The sequence below is a fragment of the Apis laboriosa genome, unplaced genomic scaffold, assembly GCF_014066325.1.
Source record: "Apis laboriosa isolate Shangri-la unplaced genomic scaffold, ASM1406632v1 scaffold64_cov150, whole genome shotgun sequence".
NCBI classification, from domain to species: Eukaryota; Metazoa; Arthropoda; class Insecta; order Hymenoptera; family Apidae; genus Apis; species Apis laboriosa.
In genome coordinates, this window is record NW_025224011.1 from 3121971 (window position 1) to 3142580 (window position 20610).

Here is a 20610-nt window from a genome sequence, read left to right on the forward strand (position 1 = left end):
AATTTAACGTGCATCCGGTTGTAGCAGCAGCTGCTGCTAAAGTGGCACGAGTGGTCGGTTAGTTAGGAGGTCGAAGGTCGAAGCGAGGGGGTTGGAGTTGGAGCTTCTTGCCCCCAACGTTGGATGGGTGACGCGTGAAGTGGTGGCTATATAATCGCGGAGATGACTCGATAAATTTTCTTTATGCCGCGGAGAGAAGCTCCATCGGTTATGTAATTTGGAATTTCATTGGCGTATTAAAACGAGGGAGGGAGAAGGAGGAGGAGGAGGAGGAGGAGGGGGAGAGGAAAGGCTGAGTGCCTGGCCGGCCACCGCTATTAATTCTTCTCCAAAGCGTTTGGGGGCCGTTTTATTGCTAGTCCAGGGGAGGAGAAGGAGGGGGTGGAAGTATTATTCACGTTTCAGAATTTCATGGCTGACGCAACTGTATTTCCTGGAAACTGGAAAACCACGAAGGTTGTTAAGAGCGTATCGTTAAGAGGTTCGATCATTCCGACAATATTCAAAAATGATATTCAAGCGGAACGGTTATACTGTACGACGATAAATAACGCGATAAGGGGTGGGCAATTTAGCTCACGTTCAATGCTGCCGCTTATTCCTATGCTTAAACACGCGCATCGATGCGTTTTCGGAGATACATAATATCTGCGTGTATTTGTTCGCCTAATGGAGCGATATAATGATAACAGTTATTTGCGGTTCGGTTATTTGTATCTCGAATCGTTGTATATGTAGCTCCCTCCCGAAAGTAAAATGTTTCGCGAAAAGATATAAAGGGGATGAATCAAGGATCTGGTGGGAATATTAAAAAAATAAAGAAATAAAAAAATAAAATGAAGTTGGGAGAAAAAAATATGCTAGGTTGCAGAAAGTTTAATAAAAATAATTTTTAATAAAAATTTGTATTCATTTATTATTACTTTTTTTTCGTAAATTTTTAATAACTTTTTAATATTCGCCGCGATAAGATCAGTTTTATTTGTTATATCCTTCCATATATAGCTGTGCTAAAAAATGAATAAACGTCGAAAAATTTTGATAAAAATAATCCGATTAATCCGAGGCATAGAAATCAATTTGCTCTCTCGCAGATTATATTGCATCGCATATTGAGCCCAACGTTTCAATAAATTCGTACTAATCTTCTCGTGTTTGTAATTTGTTTACTAATAATAATAAATCGAGATATTACGAATAATAAAATCGATAACACGTTCATATCGATAACATCGAAACGTTTTCATTGTAATAAACGGAGGAGAAGGGCTTGATAATATCCCGAAGAGGATAAAGTCGAACGATGAAATTGAATACACTCGAACTTTTTCCCGTATACGTGCTTAATAAAAAATTTAACCGCCTATGGAAAGAAGTCGATAATGTTGACAGTGATTTATCGACCGGTACGTCTTTACGTGTACATCGCGCTCGGTTCGCGTCGCGGCGGGAAACTCGATAAATCTTGGTTTAAAAATTTTATTTCACGCCTTCGCTTCGCAACTCACGATATAAATTCGATAAGCGATTATCGGTGTGTTCAAACGGACGATCGATCGCCATTCGCATCATTTGTTTTTCCGCGGTGTGATCGATAACGCCGTTGCACGCCAATGTAGACTCACACCGCTGTAGTATCTCTATAATATTACACATTAAACACCCGTTTTACGTTTAAATAAACCCGCCCACTTATTCTTATACCCGTAACGGAGGAGAACACTCTCGCGAAAATGGGAAATCCGAATCGAATCGAAAACGAAAAGAGGAGGGAGAGAGAAAAGAGGGAAAAGAGAGTAAATCCCCAAGAGGGATACGACACACGTGAATGAATACCGTCGATTTTCCAAGGCGTTCGAGTGATCATTCCTCGAGGTGAATTCAGACGTGGAATGATTAATGGCGCGGGTATATTCCCCAAACAGGGCGCGATGATGTATTCGAAGACAAATATCGTCCATTTGCGGAAGTTTTGTTCCGCATCCACTCTCGACACGGACGGGATAGATCTCTCGAAACGGTGAAAATAACAAACGGCGGGAATAACGGCGATAATCTTTTGTTGTTCTGCCAGCTCTGACCGACAACTCGATCGATTCGACTAATGGATAATCGGTTTTCAGGTCGACGTCAGCTCGGTGGATATTCCATCGGTGGAAACCGGCCGTGTTTGCTCTCCTCGTGCACACGCCTCGGAACGAAACACCCCCGATAACCGTTTTAATCGGTCGCTCGATAAACGATCCCGTCCTCGGCCAGAAACTTTTGCAAATCGTTTCGATAACGATCGAGGAAGTTTAACGGTGGCGAAGCGAAAGGGTAAGAGGAACGATTCTGATAATTGTGGAAGCGGAGTTAAGTTTTTTATTTCTTTTCTTTTTTTAAAGGAGGAAAAAGTTTTCGAAGTTACGAATTCGAAGAAGAGATAATAAATTACACAGAGGAGATGATGGCGAAAGTTTTTTTTTTTTTGAAAAAGTTTCGAACGCGTGAGATATTGCCGAAACGTTCGAGATTGATGCGGGGGTTGTGGAAATTATGCGACATAGTTGCGAACGTTTAAAATTGCTTCGCGACATTACGAACAGGATGCGGGATTCGTTACGCTCGAAATTACGGGACGATGCAAAAATCGACAATATCGAAAATATAACAAGACATTAACGCTTAATTTCCACGAAGTATCGATCTGGATTCTACACTCCATCGATTCGATATTTATCGTTCCGATAAGTTGACGTTGAAAATAACGATATTGCAATTATTTATTTCTCGATAGCTTTTAAAAAAATATGATAAAACGTGTGATATTTATCGAATGATTATTCCTTTATCTCGTGGCACACGAGCTATCTGCAACAATCAAATTCCTGATTCCTATTTATCGTGATTCCCAAAAATATTGTAATTATTTTAAAATAAATTTTGCAAATTTTAATCGCGTTGAACCATAAATGAAATACGAAGCAAGAACACCGATACTTATTACTCGACATCGCCGCCAATTTTCATGCAAATTTGAAGATAGATCTCAATTGTTTGCCTATCGTTATGAATGATTTCGAAAAAAAAAAAAAGAAATCAGAGAAACAGTTACTCTCCAGTACACAGAGGGAAACAAAAGGAGCTTGATTACGAAGAAATTTGATCAACGATTCAGATAACGGGTACGAACGATCAACGAGGCGATCGATGAGGAACGATCCCATTTCGATCGCGATTATCCAGACCAATTATCCGTCCCACCGATCGGGTGGTCGACTTCCGGGTGCAAGAAGAACTAGGTCGGCCAGATTGGATGATTGGACGGAAAGTTTCGAGAGAATCCTCGGCTTTCGTATCCTCTATTTCGGGATAAGCGCGTGCCAGTTGCTAACACTTTATCTACTAATAACCGACAACGAATTAATTTCCACGGCAATTATTAAATTCCGCGTTTTCGCTCTATCTCGATGCGCCTCGGGCTTCAAAATTAGGCGGACCGTGTCTCCAACAAGCGTCTACAATTCGCGGAATGAAATATTCCAATCTTCGAATTTACTATTAGCGGGTCTCAAGGAAGAATAGATCCCCCCTTTCGAGAATAAACGTTCCGCGCGCCAATCCGATATATATCCAGCTTTAAACGAACTCTCGTCTCACCGCGAATCTCTATGCATCTCTATGCAATAGATACCGATTCGTGAATTGAAATTTTGCAGAAATGTATCCAAAAATGGATCGACAATCGGGACAAGATTTACAACGAGATCACACGTAAGCTCAAAGATACGAAAGCTAATAATTTATAATACATACGAAACTCCTACGATATACGATACGATACCTGGACTCGGCCCATCGGTGGCGACACCACCAGGAATATTCTCATGGTGGCCTTGAGAAAGTCATCTTGGTTGCGGTTGGTCTCGTGCAGCGCGGAGATGCTCGCGCTGCTCTGGCCTGTCTTCCGCCTCACCTTGCGCCTTATGCTCCCCACTAACCTTCGCCAATCCTGTCCGGGACCGGTTGCGCCAGTACCGGATGCGCCCCCGGTACCGCCACCACCCCCGCCCCCGTGGGTGGGCGCATCCTGCCCCTCCGACGACCTCGACGGGCTTTGGTCCCGACTCGACCGCCGGCTCAGCACACCACCGACACGACCGCCCGCAGCGGCGGCCGACGCGGACACCGTCCCCCTTGCGCAACCACCTCCACCTCCGCCTCCACCTCCACCACCACCACCAGGCCCCGCCACCTGCTGCGAGTCGCCCGGGCAACCGTTCACGGCCAACCCCTCCACCGGCCCCGCTCCGCTGGGCCCGCTTCCCCCACCCTCACCGAACGAACCAATCGCGTACCGTCCGATTCCGCTGCTCACGCTCAACCTGCGCACCAGCTCGCGGAGGCTACTGCCGCCGCCGCCGCCGCCGCCGCCGCCGCTGTTGCTGCTCCTCTGCCCCCTCCCGCTCCCCCCTCCTCCCACCTCCTCCTCCTCCTCCTCCTTCTCCTCCTCGGGCCCCCTCTCCTGCGGCGGCTCCGCGCCCTGGCCCAACTGGCCAGAGATGAAGTAGAGGGCCTCCTTGATGCTCCAGTTTATCGTGATGATTACGTATCGGTGTGCGCTACGGTGTACAGGATCTGTGCTCGCGGAATCGTTCTGGGCTCGAGGATCGTTCCTCCGCTCGAGGAAGAGCGGAGAGGGTCGAATTTCGGATTTTCGATTCTGATCGAGATCGATTCGAGATTATTCCTTTCGCAGGTTATTCTTCCTTTCCCCCGCTCGAATCGGGGGATTATTGTCTCGTCTTGCGGGAGAGATAAATTTGTTTGGCAAATTTGTGGGATAGGGATAGTTCTTGAGAGAGAGAGAGAGAGAGAGAGAGAGAGAGTGGTAATTTCGTTGGAAGTTTTTATAGGGGGAGGGGAGGGTTTTTCGATTTTCGGCGTTGATATTCACGGTGTGGAGTCAGAGATCTCGAGTGGATTTCGATCGAGAGACTCGAAAGAGTGCCAATGATATTGACCGTTGCCACGATGAATCGAAGAATCGTCGACGCGAAAACCGTTGGTCGGTTCGTATCGTTCCGGGAGTTCGATTGTTCGAAGCTATTGCCTATTGGATCACAATGAACCTTCTCAACTTCCTCCACGAAAACTTTAGATGGCCCGACTCCCTTCGAATCGGTTGGGTTAAATGGTTAAAGAGGTTCCTCTCTATTTTTCTTCGAAACGATTTCGGTTTCTTTCTTTCTTTCTTTCTTTCTTTTTTTCCCGAATCTCTGGAAGAATCAAAGATCTAACGAGTTTCCTTCAATCTCTCCTGAGCATCTCTCATTATCCTTATCTTCCTTTTTTAATTATCGTGGGTGAATTAATCGTTTGTTCCTTTTTAACGAATAAGCGGAACGTCCGTTTTCCTTTATCTTCATGCTGTCCGTCTTTTAGTTATTTTATTTTATCTTAAAGAAAATAAGTCGATTTCGGTGGGAACACGATGAACTCTCCCTTCCTTTTTGTCAATCCCTCCCGACGTTTGTTAACTGTCGCGTTGGTCCAACGACGTAACATCGTCGTTCTCGCAGGTGTTGTTCGTCGCCGAGTCGCGATCAACTTTCGCCCGTTGCCACTTCTCGTTGCCTGGCATCTGCGTAACCAACGAACCTATGGAGGTGAAAATTGTCCAATTTTTTTCTAGGGACGCCTAGAAATTTGTATGGAAAAATCGAGTCTCAAAACGATATCGTCCAAAGCGTTTGGAAAAAAGTTGTTGACCTGAAAGCGAGAGCCACCTTGAAGCGCATTCGAGAAGAAAATCCCCTTTTTCGTTTTAATTATTCAGAGTCGAGTTAAGCGGCAGACAGTGTCTTCTCTCGAGAAACTGCGGTTTCGCGGCATCGAGTTAAAAGAAAAAGGAAAAAAAGAAAAAATACGCGCGCTCTTCATTCTCGTGAAAGGGAATTTCGCGTATTCCTTTCAGACAGTTTCTTCGCAACCCCTCGAATGTAGAAAAATTTCGTTCCGTCATTGAATAAGCCAGTGTTACTCAACTTTTTCGCATTTAGTTTAGATTTAATTTATTTCCAAACGATGATTTTTTTTTTTTTGAAGAGGGTTATAGAAATTTTTATCCAAATTTTAATTTTCGATTTTTATTCATTTATTTAGAAAAGAAACGTATTCCAAGAATCACGTAAAAAGTATATTTCAATTTGATTAATATCGGATAGATAGAGATGTAAATTGTAAATATTAAGTATTTGTAAAAAGTAAAATGTTCTTAACGATAACGATTTTGAAATATTAGGTAGAGATTTTGATACAATTTTCGGGATTCAAACTGAGAGACACTGGAGTGAAGTTATCTCAGAAATCGCGTTGTTCCAGCGAAATTCAAGCTGTTTCGCTATCGCGAACGATCTAAGTGCGAATCTTTCTTTTGCATCGCGACGAGAAGGCCAAATTTAAAAAGCGAGGAATAAATTCGTTTGAACGAAGAATGATTCGCGTATTGAACGATGATTGAAGCGAAAGAGCAAATCGAGCAAAGTAATTTTACCAAGAATTTAAAACGCGCATAATACATTTTATGTACACGATGCATCATATTTGTCTTCCATATTTATCCTATTGACTTTACATTGGCTTGTCTTTCAGATCGAGAGCGTGCTCCTCGAGGATGGAAGAATGAAATGAAACAATGAAAGCGACGTGAGTCTAAAAAAGAATAATTCCTAAAAGAATAACAAGTTTGAACGATGCATAATAATTTAAATAATTAGAAATTTTCTTTCAATTTCCTTCACATTCTGATTCACACTCTAACAAAATTTTCTCTCCTTTTCCCTTCTGATTGTCTAATCATTCACCTACACTACGTACTCTAGAATTCCTACACTCTAAATTGCCTTTAAACAAGCAATTTCGACGCTACGCGATCGAGTTACAGCTACAGAGGGTGGTGTTTATTCAAAGTGTGAGTATCAATTCAATGCTTTCAATTGGGCCAAGAATCTAAGGAATCGTCCATCGCGTTGTATCAGTCTCCGATCCTCGAGATGAGGAAAGGCAGGGAGAGTTATTCGATACGAATTTGACGCAAGACTCGTTAGAATTGGAAAAATTTCCATTTCTTTTCTTTCTTTTTTTTATTTATTTCTCGAAGGTGGAACATTGAATTTCCATCCATCGCGAAAATCGACTTGTCGAAATAAATCGAAGGAAACGTTTCATCCCGACGCAAGCAACGTTGACATAAGGTTCAAATGAGTATTTCTCGACGGAAAATTTCCTTCTTATTTCGCTTGCTTGAACCTTGCTTTGCTTTACAGGAACTTTCAAGATGATGATATATCGAAAATTGTAATATCTCGAGATTCCTTTTTGAAGTTCTGATCTATAGATAGAATTTCTTTTCCTCGAGAAAATTAATCAACCCTTTCATAGTACATATCCCGAGAGACACGAATTGTCAAGAGTAATTCTGGAAGCTTTCTATTGTTAAATCGTGGAGATGCGCCATTCGTGGAAAATTTAAATGAAAATGCGTAGAATGCGAGAAGACGAATGGGATATTGCGAGGATATTATTTAAAAAAGATCTTTCGTGTTTCGTTATAAAATTAAGGGAAAATGGATGGAGGTATGGTGTCGGTAAGTCACTTGACTCAATCTTGATCTGAATCTTTTTCCAGAGTATTCTGAAAGGAAAATTATGAAGAATGATTGTGCGTCCATTCATCATCGCGCAATTAGTTCCAAATGCTTCCGTGGACGCTTTTAACCCCCCATAATCATCGTTCCAGCGAGAAAAGGAAAAGATCGTTACACTGAAGTGATAAATGACAATTAGAATTGATAATGAACAGGACGCAAGAGGAAAGAGCGTATCGAAATTAAAATTGGAATCTAGAGATTGAATTAAATTCTAAATTACCATTTCTAAAACGTTCGAACGCTTTATCATACTATTTTCTTTGGAGGAATCTGTTGGAGATAAAGTCGACGTAAAGTTCATTAAAATTTCATAACCGCACAGCTGACGATAAACTTTGAAAACTTTTTTAAAACTCTCTCTCTCTCTCTCTCTCTCTCTCTTGTTCTTTGGAAACATGAATTATTTCGAGTTGCGATCCGCCATTTTTCAATCTATGCAACAAGCAAGTGGAGTAAACTGAAATAAATCAGGCGCCTATTTTCTGAATATTCCTCGTCGTATTATTATAATTCATACATATACTTTCTTAAAGATTGATTAAAAAATTTAACGAGTCAAGAGGGCACTATAAACCAGAATTTTCAAATATTTACCTTTCTCAGCAAGATAGATACAAATCTCTGGAAAATTGGCGATAAAAGCGCAACCCTTCCCAACAATTTTACACGAGCTAGTTATATCGTATCGTAGAAATATTTCTTCGGCCACCGCGAGATAAACTGGATCGAAGAGTAGAATTACACGTGTTCTTTCAAGATACATCCTTACTTTTTTCACGAATCTGAAATTCAGAAGAGCAGTTGTTAGCCAACTACTCGTGGAAAGACAAAAATAAAATAAAATAAAATAAAATCGTCGAGTAACGAAAAGATAGAATATCGAGCCAACATTCCTTTTGAATTCGAAATTCTTTTGAAATCGACACGCGATTCGAACGAGGCACAGCAGTTGGTTGAATGTACGGTTCATCACATGCGATTCGTCCGCTCGTCTTTCGAACAAATATTGAACAAATTCTCGCCGATATTCCCACGGCCACGGGTTAGCGCATTCGCCAGAGATTCGTGTGCCCCGTCAAGCTTCCACGTTCAACAAGTTATACGCTATCGTTGCTCGACGATCATTCGTATTTCCCGCTTTGTCTGGAAAGTTGGAACAAGAGAGAGAGAGAAAGAGAAAGAGGCAACGCTTTTCTTTCCACTCTTCAAACAACTTGTATGAATCACATCCGCGAGCGTAAATTTCTCGACGAAACGTGGTAGGCACGAATTTATTTCACGTATTCTTGTAACACGCTCCTGGCCGCTTTATCGTTTCTGTTAACTCATTCCATATATTTTCCAACGATAAAATTTTCGAAGGGCAAGTCGCGATCACGTACTTCGAGCGCATTCGAACTTGTTGGATTTTGCTACTTTTCTTTTTTTTTTTAGACCTTTTTTTCTATCCCTCTTCGAAGGACCCTTGCTCATTATCACATGCATTAAAGGAGAAAGATGAGATTCTTCCCTTTGCCAAGACCTTTCCAAAGACATGGTCGCTGTTGAAAAGTCGAGTAAATTTTCTTTTTCTTTTTTTTCGCCTCCTTCTTTCCTCATATTTGAGGAAATTATATATAATTATATATATAATAATAATATAATTATATAATTAATTATATATACCTCTCATAATTGAGATGCTCGATACGTCATCGGTTGTTGTCGTCGAATCAAGCAGCGACGATTCCACGAATTCAGAATTCTCTTCAGAGGCGAGGCGGTTTCAATTTATTTCCACCCTCGTTTCCTCGACTCCTCGATTTTCGGGAACTCGAATTCCCTTAAAACCGATCCCGGGATCCGTTTACGATCCCGTGTACGCTTAATAATAAAACGAGCGCGGGGAGGGAAATATCCGAGTCGATCCTCCGCGAGGGATCGATACTCGTGGAGAGACGGAATCAGCCCATTAAAACGGAAAATCTGATGGATGGCCGCCAAGCGAAGCGAGGTGGAACCGTGTCCTTTCGGGATATTTTCGGCCGGTCGAGTGACACAGTCCATTTCCCGTTGCCTCTCTCGCTTTCCCTTCTTTACCCGTCGCGCCATTAGCCAGGTCACGTGACCGATCGATCCCTTTTTCGAGGAGAGAGAATTTAAAGTGTTCTTGAGTTGCGACGAGCAAGTCAGGGGAAAGGGAACATCGGGATATCTGTTTCGCGAGGAGGCAACTTTTGTTACGCAACTTCTCTGAGAGGGGCAAAAAAAAAAGAAAAGAAAAAATTCTCTAAGCCGTCTAAATCTTGGAATCAATTTTCAAGTGGTTATCATCTGGATGATCTTCGATGTTGATCTTCGATTGTAAGTAAAACACGATTCTGATAACGTAATGTTCGACGATCTCGAACGTTAATAAATTTAATTTAATGATAAAATAATCTCGATGATAAAGATTCTATTCGGGGAGCGAATTGTCGAAGAGTTAATCGAATGTGAAACCGGATCTGAAAGGAATCGGCAAAGAAATTTCATCACCTTTGGGAAATTTGTGATTTTAAGGATCATCAATTACTCTTTTAGAAAGAGTCACCGAGAGTTTTCTTCTTACTTCTTCGTGTTTCGAAGTTTCGAAGAAAAGAGGGGGTAGGAATAATTAATCAGATACGAGGTTATCTTCCCTCGAGAGTGAAGTAAGTCGGACAAAAGAGGCGATAAAGGATTCATTGTGGAACATGATGAATTCTTTTAATTGGTATGAAATATTGGAATAGTGTTTTGGATATCTTCCGTATTTTCGATACAAGTGTTAAGAGGAGGGGTGGTACGATATTTGGATCGATTAAAAATGTTAAACGAGATTATCGGCTGGAAGCTCGAGTCTCGAAGAATTTTTGTGTTCTTCCCTTTTAACCGAAACTTCATTATTCGAATAGGATTCGTCTTTGAATTTTTGAATTAGCATAGAATTTGGCTAGGCGAAGATGACTTTTTTGAGGGAGAATATATCGAAAAATTCTTTGATCTGCATGTTAATTTAAGCACTCTTGACGTCAAAAAGATTTCTACCTTTTCAGTTCTCTATTTCATCTCGAAATATCCTTCCTCGTATTATTCATTTTTATAAAATCTCATTGAGATTATTTCACCGTAAAATAATAAATATTATTAAATTCGTTAAATTTTGATGAATGTGGATATTCTAATATCGAGATTACGAGTTGTATCATCAAAACTAATAATAATGTTTTTCTTTTTTTTTTTATTTAATTTTGCGATAATACAAGATAGAATAAATTTTTAAATTGATAAAACGTTTAGATTTTAATGTTCTATTATATCAGTTGAAAAAAATATATTCCTTAGAATGTTTGAAAATTGTATTGCACGATAGATGGAAGAATGATGAAAATTTGAAGATTAAGATTTCACGCATTAAAAGACATTTTCCCATTCGAAAAAGAAATTACGCACAAACTTTTATCAAAAACAGAATTTTCAAGTTAGAAATTTTCTTGTAATGTCTTAAAAATTCACTTCGCGTTATAAATTTTGTAGAATAGAAATGTTTCGTGAATATTCGAGTATATGTGAACTGAAACGTTTGACAAAATACCAAAAATGGAAGATCAAAAAGATGAATACTCGAGTAAAATCTCTCTATCCGGTATTTCTATTCAAATATTTCTTTCTTTTTTTTTTTTTTTTTTTTTTTCTATATTCATAACGTTTATATTCATAGCTAGGTGTCGCGCTCAATCAACTTCTGGATCATCGTGGATCATCGTCCACGCAGCTGACGTGTTAAAAATCGAAACGAGTATCAACAAGTATCATCCATTGTCGATGCTGCAATATGAATTTGGCAATGAAGAACGGCTCACGAAAAATTAGTTAGAATTAATTTTATCCATCTTTTGATGTAAATTATTTATACGAAATTAAAGGAATTGAAATTGAACAATAAATTTCAATATTTTTATCAAAATCAACAATAACGAAGAAATCTCATTTCTGTGTCGTCTGCAAGCGTTGTTGTGCCGTGCTGTGTGTCAAGTGTGCAAGTAGCTGTGTAAAATATTACATAAAACGTTGATCTGGTGCCGAACAAGGCGTTGTGCCGTTGGATTTTGTTAGAATAATTTCGTTGAGATAAATTCGATTCTCATTTTATTTTTCCTTCAATTAAATTTTTCCTCAAATTAAAATTTGAACTCGTCAGCCTCTTAAATAGGCTTGCAAAATTTTTCATATTTCGGTATAATAAAGCAGCAGCATGCGTCGCTTTAAATCATCCACTCGGGATTCTTCGATAACAATTCTTTATCCTGAAACGGCGTTACATTTTTACGTAGAGAGAGAGAAGTTTGGAAAGCCGTTTGGGGCCACTTTTCATCACGGTTGCCACTTTCGTACTTTTCTGCCCCTTTCACCTTAACATTTCTCAAATGCAAATTTTTTTTTCAAGTTGTTCATTTGCGCGGCGAAACTCTTTAATCGCCTGACACGCGGCAGTTTTCCCAGTTATTACGTAAAAGTTAACTTCTTTCGATTAACTGAGCGAGGGGAGCTCGTATTCTTTGTTATTTAGCGGATGCGAGAATTGTGAAACTTTACGAAACAATTAACTAAACTAATTCGTATAAACTAAAAATTTACGATTTTCTTCGAATCGTGAGTGAGTGAGTAAGTTTTGTAAATATATATATATATATATGTTTTAGTTATTAGACGTGATATATATATACATTTTTTCATGATCGGCCCAGAATTCAAAGAATATCGTAATTTCGAGAATTTCATTTCCATAAAATAATTCGCCTTTCCAGTTGATGTAATCGATATTTTCGAATATCTTCCTCATTTCTTGAATACGTTGCATCGATATCTGAATAAAGATGAAAAAGTGAAAAATCCAATATCCCTCGAAAAAATAAAAAAGATATCCTCTCCTGTTATTGACGACTGATATAATAACAAAAATAAATAAATAAATAAATTCACAATAAAATCCCACTCCATCCATAGTAATCATTACCAATTCAAATCCAATTACTTTCCTATATAATAAACTGCAGAAATTAGAATCTGAAAGGCTGAAAGATTCTCATCAAGTTAAAATTTCGAATAATATTTATTCGTTATATTGCCATAATCGATCGTTCTTCGTTGCAATTAATTAATTCGAATAACATAATTGAAATAACTTTATTTCCCTTATCCTTTCGATCGTTCGAAATTTTTGCCACCGTTTTCGAGATGTGACACGTGATATCCGGTCATCGATTATTAGACGTTGCGTCTTTCGCCCAAGGGTCCTTAAGGGTGAGTCATCCTCATCGATCATCGCCTACCGAATCTAATTCCGTCCCTAACGGACGAAAGTTTCCTTTCGAGTCGGGGCCGAAAGATTTCTCAATTAACCTTCTCCGGTTAGACAAATTTTGTCTCCCCAATTTTCTCGAGAAATTCTCTCTTCGCCACGATCGTTTGGAACGCTTAAGTTCAAGGAAAAGCCGACATCGGGGACTTGTCGACTTCGATAAACGAATCACGATTCCCCACGATTCCCCTGGTTTCCCACGCCCTTTATACCCTCGATAATCCAAATTATATGGTTTCCAGTTGGTCCGAGTTTATGCAAACTTTGTGCAAAATATTCCAGATTATTCCAAAAGTTTTTTCTTTTTTTTTTTTTTTTCTTTCGTTAACTTCATGATTCGCGAGAAGTATTATATAAGGGGTTAGTTTATTTTTCATCGATATTAACGATAAAGTTAAGCGATCGAATGGAATAATCGGGCGATTCGAATGTTCTCCATTAAAAGTATTGCTTCTTCCAATGACGTCAGAGAAAAAATTTCTCTTTGCAATAATAATCCTCGAGTAATTTTTCCAAGTCACTTTAGAAAAATAGAATAATGAACGTTTCACATATGATGGAACTCTGAACAGTAGAATAATCTAACTCTATCGTTATTTTAGAAATTATTTTAGAAATCGTGAAGGATCTCGGAAAAATGTAGAAGATTTGTGTAGTAAAAAAAGAAAGAAAAAAAACTTTTTTAAACCATTAATAATAAAATTAATTTTGGAAAGTTAAAATAATTATTCTTCGAAAAAATTCGAAACATTTTAAACAAGTTAGTAATGATTTCAATTACACGTGAAATTCGAACGGGCAGCGTATTGATTATCATTTAATAAATATGTAATAAAAATGGCGGTCGAATACTGTGTACAAGAAAAACACGCGGTTTGCATATAAAACGAAAGATGCAAAATCGATGTTTTTTTTCTTTTTATACGACTATATACTTATATTTCGTTGTAAAATAAAACCCAACGCTGCTCCTTTTGTATTTTCTATACGCTTCTGTCATGCAAATGAAGAATGGTTGGCATCAATATTGACAATTGAAATAAAAACGGATAAAATTGAAGGCGATCGTTAATTAAATTAATTAATCGGCTCGAATTATCGAGAGAGAGGGACAAATATTTCTCCCTAATAAATTGGATTTTAGTAATGTAAATTATATCATTACTGTCAATTATATTATTATTATTATTATTATTAATTATTAATTATAAATAATAAATGATAAATTGATTTTAATTACATTATAATTTTACTTGTTCAATTATTCAAAACACCGACTCTCATTGATATGAAGAGTCGATTCGACACTTATCGTATCGGCAATCGTGATTTTCTCACAGATATATTTATACATTGCCGTTAAAAAAAAAAAAAAAAGGAAGAAATTCTGAAGCATCCATTTACTGAAGACCGGGCACGTGATTTTCACAAACTTTCATTAAAATAAAAGCTTCGAAAGTTATCCCTTTCAAACGTAAAGGCCTCCGTTTTCGTTCCCGCTTTTTCCAATCTCATTTCGTTAAACGTTATCATCGACATTATTTTCATCTACCCAAAGAACGTTTCCTTGAATATTCACTCGTCGAATCTTTTATGATTTATTTTTTTCTAAATAAATCATCCATCCCATTTTTTTCTTCTCTCTTTTTTTTTTTTTTTTTTTTTTTTTTTTTTTTTACGAATTCGTTGCACAAAAACTTTACAATATTAATTACGAATGGCGGATGGTAACTTGCACGAGTAACGAGATAATAAAGCGCGAAATAAAATTTCACGCATCCGTCGACGAATTTCAATGGAGAGAGATGGACGAAACGATATTTCTCTGTCGTTGAATTGGTCCGCAATCCTTTCACGGTCAACCATTATCGTGATTTATTCGACGAAATCTAAAATCTTGCCTGTCGCATTTTTAAAATAAAATCCCGAATACCACCCTGTTTCTGTTCATAAACATTATTGGCGAGACGAGAGAGAAAAAGAAAAAGAAATGAAGAATGTTGCTTGTACAATCGTTGATTATACGAGATTATTTATGATGGAGAGCAACAGAGTGCTTCTCCTTTCAATTTTCCAAATCTCGAAATTATAAGGAAATTATAAGAAAATAATGGAAATAAATGAACGAAATCTATTTTTTTTTTTTTGAAAAAATTTTGTGTAACTATATCAAAGGATAAAACGTGAATAAAAGTTTTTCAGGGAGATGAAAGGATTCGAATTAATTATTCTTGATTTGACCGAAGAATCGAAGATAAGATAAGAGCCTCGCTTTTTAATCCGTTTTAATTAATGAAATTGATACAATTTCGAGAGTGATGATTTGTTTCTTTTGTGGTCGTCCTATATTTTTTTTTTTTTTTTTTTTTTTGCATGCAACTTTTTGCAACGCGTACTTTTATTTTACGCTAGAAATAGATTAAATTGAATTGAATTTTTAATAAAACTTTCAATGCATGTAATTTTACCGGAAATAATATTCATTGTTTGGCGGTAGCATGCATTTTTATACATCCAATGCATATTTAATTATCAAAAAGAAAAAAAATGTTGTTATTATTATATGAATAATACAAATATTGTAATTTTAAATAATAATAAAATCACTGTTTATTCTTGATATATTTGTATTCTTATAATTTTGACAATGATAATTGTCCGGTAAATTTTTTTTTTAAATAAAATAAAATCTTGTTAAACGAAAAGCTTTATGCCAAAATTTGTACGAGAATAATTCAACATGGATTTATTCGTATACAACGAACTATTAGATTTCGTACATTTACGTGAATCGACAATTTTCGAAAATTTCGTAATATTAAGAATAATGTTTATTAACGATATTCTTCGATAAATGTGAATATATAAATAAATTTACAAGAAAATGAGGAAAAAAAAATTAAAAAGTTAAAACTATGTTAAATGTTAAATTATAAGCATAATTTAATATATTTTTGTATTTAACGATTAAAGTAGCGATTCGTAATGAGCGAATTAAATAAATGGGCAGTGAAATTGGCCTGTTTACAAATACGATCGATATAATTGTTTGCAGCAAACTTAGTTGCATGCAAGTACGTAATAAAGGAAAATCCCTAGGGACTCTAAGGGAGGCGTTAAGTTTAATAAGTTTTAACATATCAATTAATATAATAACTATTTAAATATTTAATTTTAACAATCTAATTTCATAAACGATATTCTGTAAATAAATAATATTATCTCATATATTACCAATATTCATACGAATTTGTATTAATTTTATTTAATCAACCCTTATATCTACAACTAAAAATTTTCCAATTTCAATTTCTGATTTTAACAGTTTTTTTTTTTATATATATATATAATTAAATACAAATCAAAAGAAATATATCAAGTAATATAACCGAATTTTAAATTGTTTTTCAAAGGAAGTTAACAAATTTAATAATTTTATTCTAATAAATAAAATAAATTCCAATTCAAACTTTCCAGAATGTAGTATTGAGACTATAATTGATTCGATTGAGCGCGTTCGGGACAAGGAAAACCGCATTAAATATTCATATCCTTTTTCAAGGTTTCATCAACACCCCGTGATCTCTTCTGTCCCGCAAAAAAAAAAAAAAAAAAAAAAGAAAAAAAAAGAAACAAACCACTAATTACTCGTGAAATTTCATCGTCGAGAAATTGTGACTTCTATATGGAAATATTAAGAAAACACATCTATTATCATAACAGCGAGTTATTGCCAGAATTATTTTTCTATACGATTTTTTCTCTTTCTCTCTCTCTCTCTCTCTCTCTCTCTCTCTTCCTCCCTTAGGAAATCGATGTAATCATCCATTCGTCAGAATTTTCTATCACGCGAAATGGGAATTAAATTGCATGTTAGCTTTTATTACACGTCTACGAAAAAAAAAAAAAAAAGGAAAAAAAAAAAAATTACAAATATCAACGAATCAACTGTCATCAGAGTTTCACCCAGATGATTTGTGTGATTAAATGACACGTCGCGGACACGGAGGATGTAGTGTGTATAGTATTTTCCAAACGCGACATCGCGATGAAATATTTAAATGATTCCGTGGGAGAAAGGCAGGCTGTGTTTGAAGTTTGCGATGAATAAGAACGAAACTCGTACATCACGTGGAAAATAGACGGTTTGGAATTGGAAGATTAACTTCTGTGAATGTATACCGGATGGCGGGGTGGGGTTGTTATCAAGCAGCTTGATGAATGTCGGATTTTCATATAATTTCGTAATATGGAGAGGGCGCGTGCAACAACCGGATAAACAAAAGTATATTTTATCTGGATGATTTTCACAAGATTTTTCGCTCTTGAAAATTATGGGAATCTTGATCTTGAGAGGAGAGGAATTTTTCCTTTTCTATTTTCTTTGTTAATTAACCCTTGTTGTTTTGAATTGTTAATGTATCAATTTGTATCAATAGTTTGTTGTTAACTTAACTCTTTTTCAGAATTTTCTCTTTTCTGAGCAATTTTAGTACGCGATTTCGGAAGTCAAATTTAACGTACAATTTATAACACAGTTTTTCAGATACTTTTTCTCGATAAAGATTATAATTATAAGTTTTCTGGTCATTTCTTTTTTTTTTTTTTTTTTTATATATCGTATCTCCTGATAACGAAAATGGATTTATGTCGGGCAATTTACGAGCCAAGTTATTCAACTCCAGTCCTTTATTTTGTTCGATTAAAATTTAGATTAGAAGAGTGATTTTGATCGGCTCGAAGTTAACGATTTTAATTAATGCTTGACCGATCGAAAGTTGCTTAATTCGAAAGCAGCTTTAACGATATTCGGAATAGATAAATATAACCGTTAACCATTCATTGTTTGACAGTATTTTCTATTATAGCGTATTCATTTCAGTATAATTTATTATGATGCTTCCATAAATTAAATATACTTAGAATGAAATTTCAATGTACGAACTTCTCTGAAATTCAAAAGAGAAATAATAATGTGCTTTGGAACATTATATCGCATGCATAAAATAAAGCATAATTCAATCCTTAAAGAGTTAAATAATACCTAGATTTGCTCAACTTGTATGTAACTTTTTACTCTTCGTTATATCGAACTAGGACATATATAATGCTATGCTCGATTTTACTATTCTCAAATAAAGGATTCAAAAAAATTATTTTCGATCGATCGAAAGATGTATTAATTCTTTGGATACGTGAAATAAAATTTCTCGTCTTCAAAAATCTCAATTTTATAGTAAATTGAGTTCTGAAAACATTCTCGGCGGATAACATGCAAAGATAAGTTAAAAGAAAAACGTTAAACTCTTATTTCTTAGAAAATAGAGTTGTAACATCTTCGGTTAAGTTTGTTACACGAATCCAAAGTTTTGAAATATTTTTTTCTTTTCTTTTTTTTTTTCGGAACTTTCGATGCGAAATTTTGAATAAGTAAGAAGATAACTTTCTACTAATTATTCGCCAGAATCCAATAAAGAATTACGAGTTTCTTTACGAGTTTGATACGTCTCGAAACTTGGATATCTCTCGGATGAAGACTTCGAAAGTAAAATATCTTTCTAGAATATTTATAGGTATTACTTATTCGCTTTGATACGTTCGAGAGAAAACTGTTGGAGGTCTGTGAAATTTACTTATACTCTGATGTCTAATTAATAATGCATTTAAAAAAAAAAAAAAAAAGAAAAAAGAAAAAAAAATGAACCGTATACTCAAACGAAGCCTCGAAAACTGCAATAATCCCGTTTAATAACTGATAAGATGTCGACAATAAACGAAGTTGTTCCACGCTAAAGTTTCGTCGAGCCGATAATTTCAATAGCGTGTTAATGATTAATTATTCACCCAGTGAAGGGAGTGAATAATATTTCTCCACGTTGTCTAAACCAATTAGCATCGAATTTATTTAAAAAACGTATTTAACGAAACGTTGAATTTTCACGCGAGATTGAAATGCCTCAGCAGCGTACACACCTCACACGATTGTTACATCAAAAAAGGAATTTCAATTATCCCGTCCACGGGAATAAAATTTCTCCCGACAAAATCGTGCCGATTCTATTCGCATTCTATTATTTCTTCGAAATTACCTTTTTTATTATAAATATTTTTATTATAATTATTTTTAATTATAAATATTTTTTATTATAAATATTATAAATATTTTTTTAATAGCAGAGTGAGAATGATATAATATAATAAATTTGATCCCGAAATTTTATCCGGATAATGCCGTAAGAGTAGCATTATTTCGCTTGTTAAAAAATAAATAAATAAATAAATAAATAAATTTTACTTGATTTATTTTCGATTTTTCAACGCGAGTTGGAAAACAGTGGCGGGCTCTCACGATATTGCAGCATCCTCGAAGAATATATCAATAAGTATCATATACGCAAATATATAGCGTAGCTTTGTCACGCGAACACGACAATACCATCTAAGCATAATGTGTGTAACCTGATTTTATGTATTTACAGTACATACGACAAAACACGGCATAACATCGCGTAACACCTTCACTTTTCCACTCGCCGATTCGCTTTTAAAATTATTAAAAATTATTAAAAAATTGAAACGATTTAATTATTATTTAAAAAAAGGAAAAAAAAAATTTCCTTTCTCCACTTTTTCTTTCGACAAATTTTTCCACAATGTTTCGTGGCAACGAAACGTCACGAAGATATTCGAAAGGTTTCGAAAGGTGTTCCGTTCGATCCGGGAAAATTGCAGAAAGGATTACTGGTATCACGAGTTTCGAAACAAAAGCCCGGGGACCCCGATTCCCGAATCCTCTGTTTCGGCATGCGAAACACGGTGTGAACAACATCTGCTTCCTTTCTCGTCGAGATCGCATTACAGAAAGAAATAAAAAAGAAGAGGGGAGGGGGAGGAAATGACAGTGTCACCGACGACGTTATCGATTAGTCGGATAGCAGCCAGCAGGCTACTTTCCAACAGGAGGAATGAGAGTTTGCTAGGAGTGGCGCGAACGTATCGTGTTGTGAAATTGACAGGGGTGAGGAGAAGAGAGAAAAGGAGGGGGAAGGGGGGAAGATAGGGTACCGGTTGCCAATTTGTGAATCGAAGTGATGGAACGATGCGCCTCGAGTTGCGTTTACGTTTTAAAACTATGTCCGCGCGCGCATTTGTTTTTTGAAGAGAAGACGCGAAATACGAAACGTTTTGAGTCACAACAACACTTGTGACAACGGTGTAAAATATTTTTTTATAGTTCTTTATCGCGAACAGGTAACGGGCAATTGTATTTCTATCGGCACGTGTTTAATTGGATAACACGATTGTACTTGCAACTTTTGAAACATTGTTTCCTTTCGTTTTATAATTCGTTTCAATTTTATCATTTGTGAATTTATTTTTATTGCGTTCTATATCGGTGAAAATTTTTATTTTTTATTTTTTTTTTTAATTAAGAACAGAAATGCGATATTCAGTGGATGCGTGGAAATGCGAATTTTTAATTATTCCCGATATTTCATGGATCATTTTATTTTATAAATTATCGGGTTAATATTTGTTTCGTGTTTGTGTTGC

The 20610-nt window shown here is 36.4% G+C and overlaps 1 protein-coding gene across 10 annotated transcripts in view; it reads right to left on the bottom strand.

Annotated features, from left to right (window-relative positions):
- Positions 1-20610, bottom strand: part of LOC122718589 (pleckstrin homology domain-containing family G member 5-like) — a 90316-nt gene that overhangs the window by 45221 nt on the left and 24485 nt on the right. The window contains exon 1 of one of the 10 annotated variants that reach the window (XM_043943737.1): positions 3827-4163. The exons of the other annotated variants lie outside the window; for them this stretch is intronic. Coding sequence (XP_043799672.1) covers positions 3827-3871 — 45 coding nt within the window. The 5' untranslated portion in view covers positions 3872-4163. Of the gene's footprint in view, positions 1-3826; positions 4164-20610 lie in introns of those variants that run through there. 10 annotated transcript variants of the gene reach the window in all.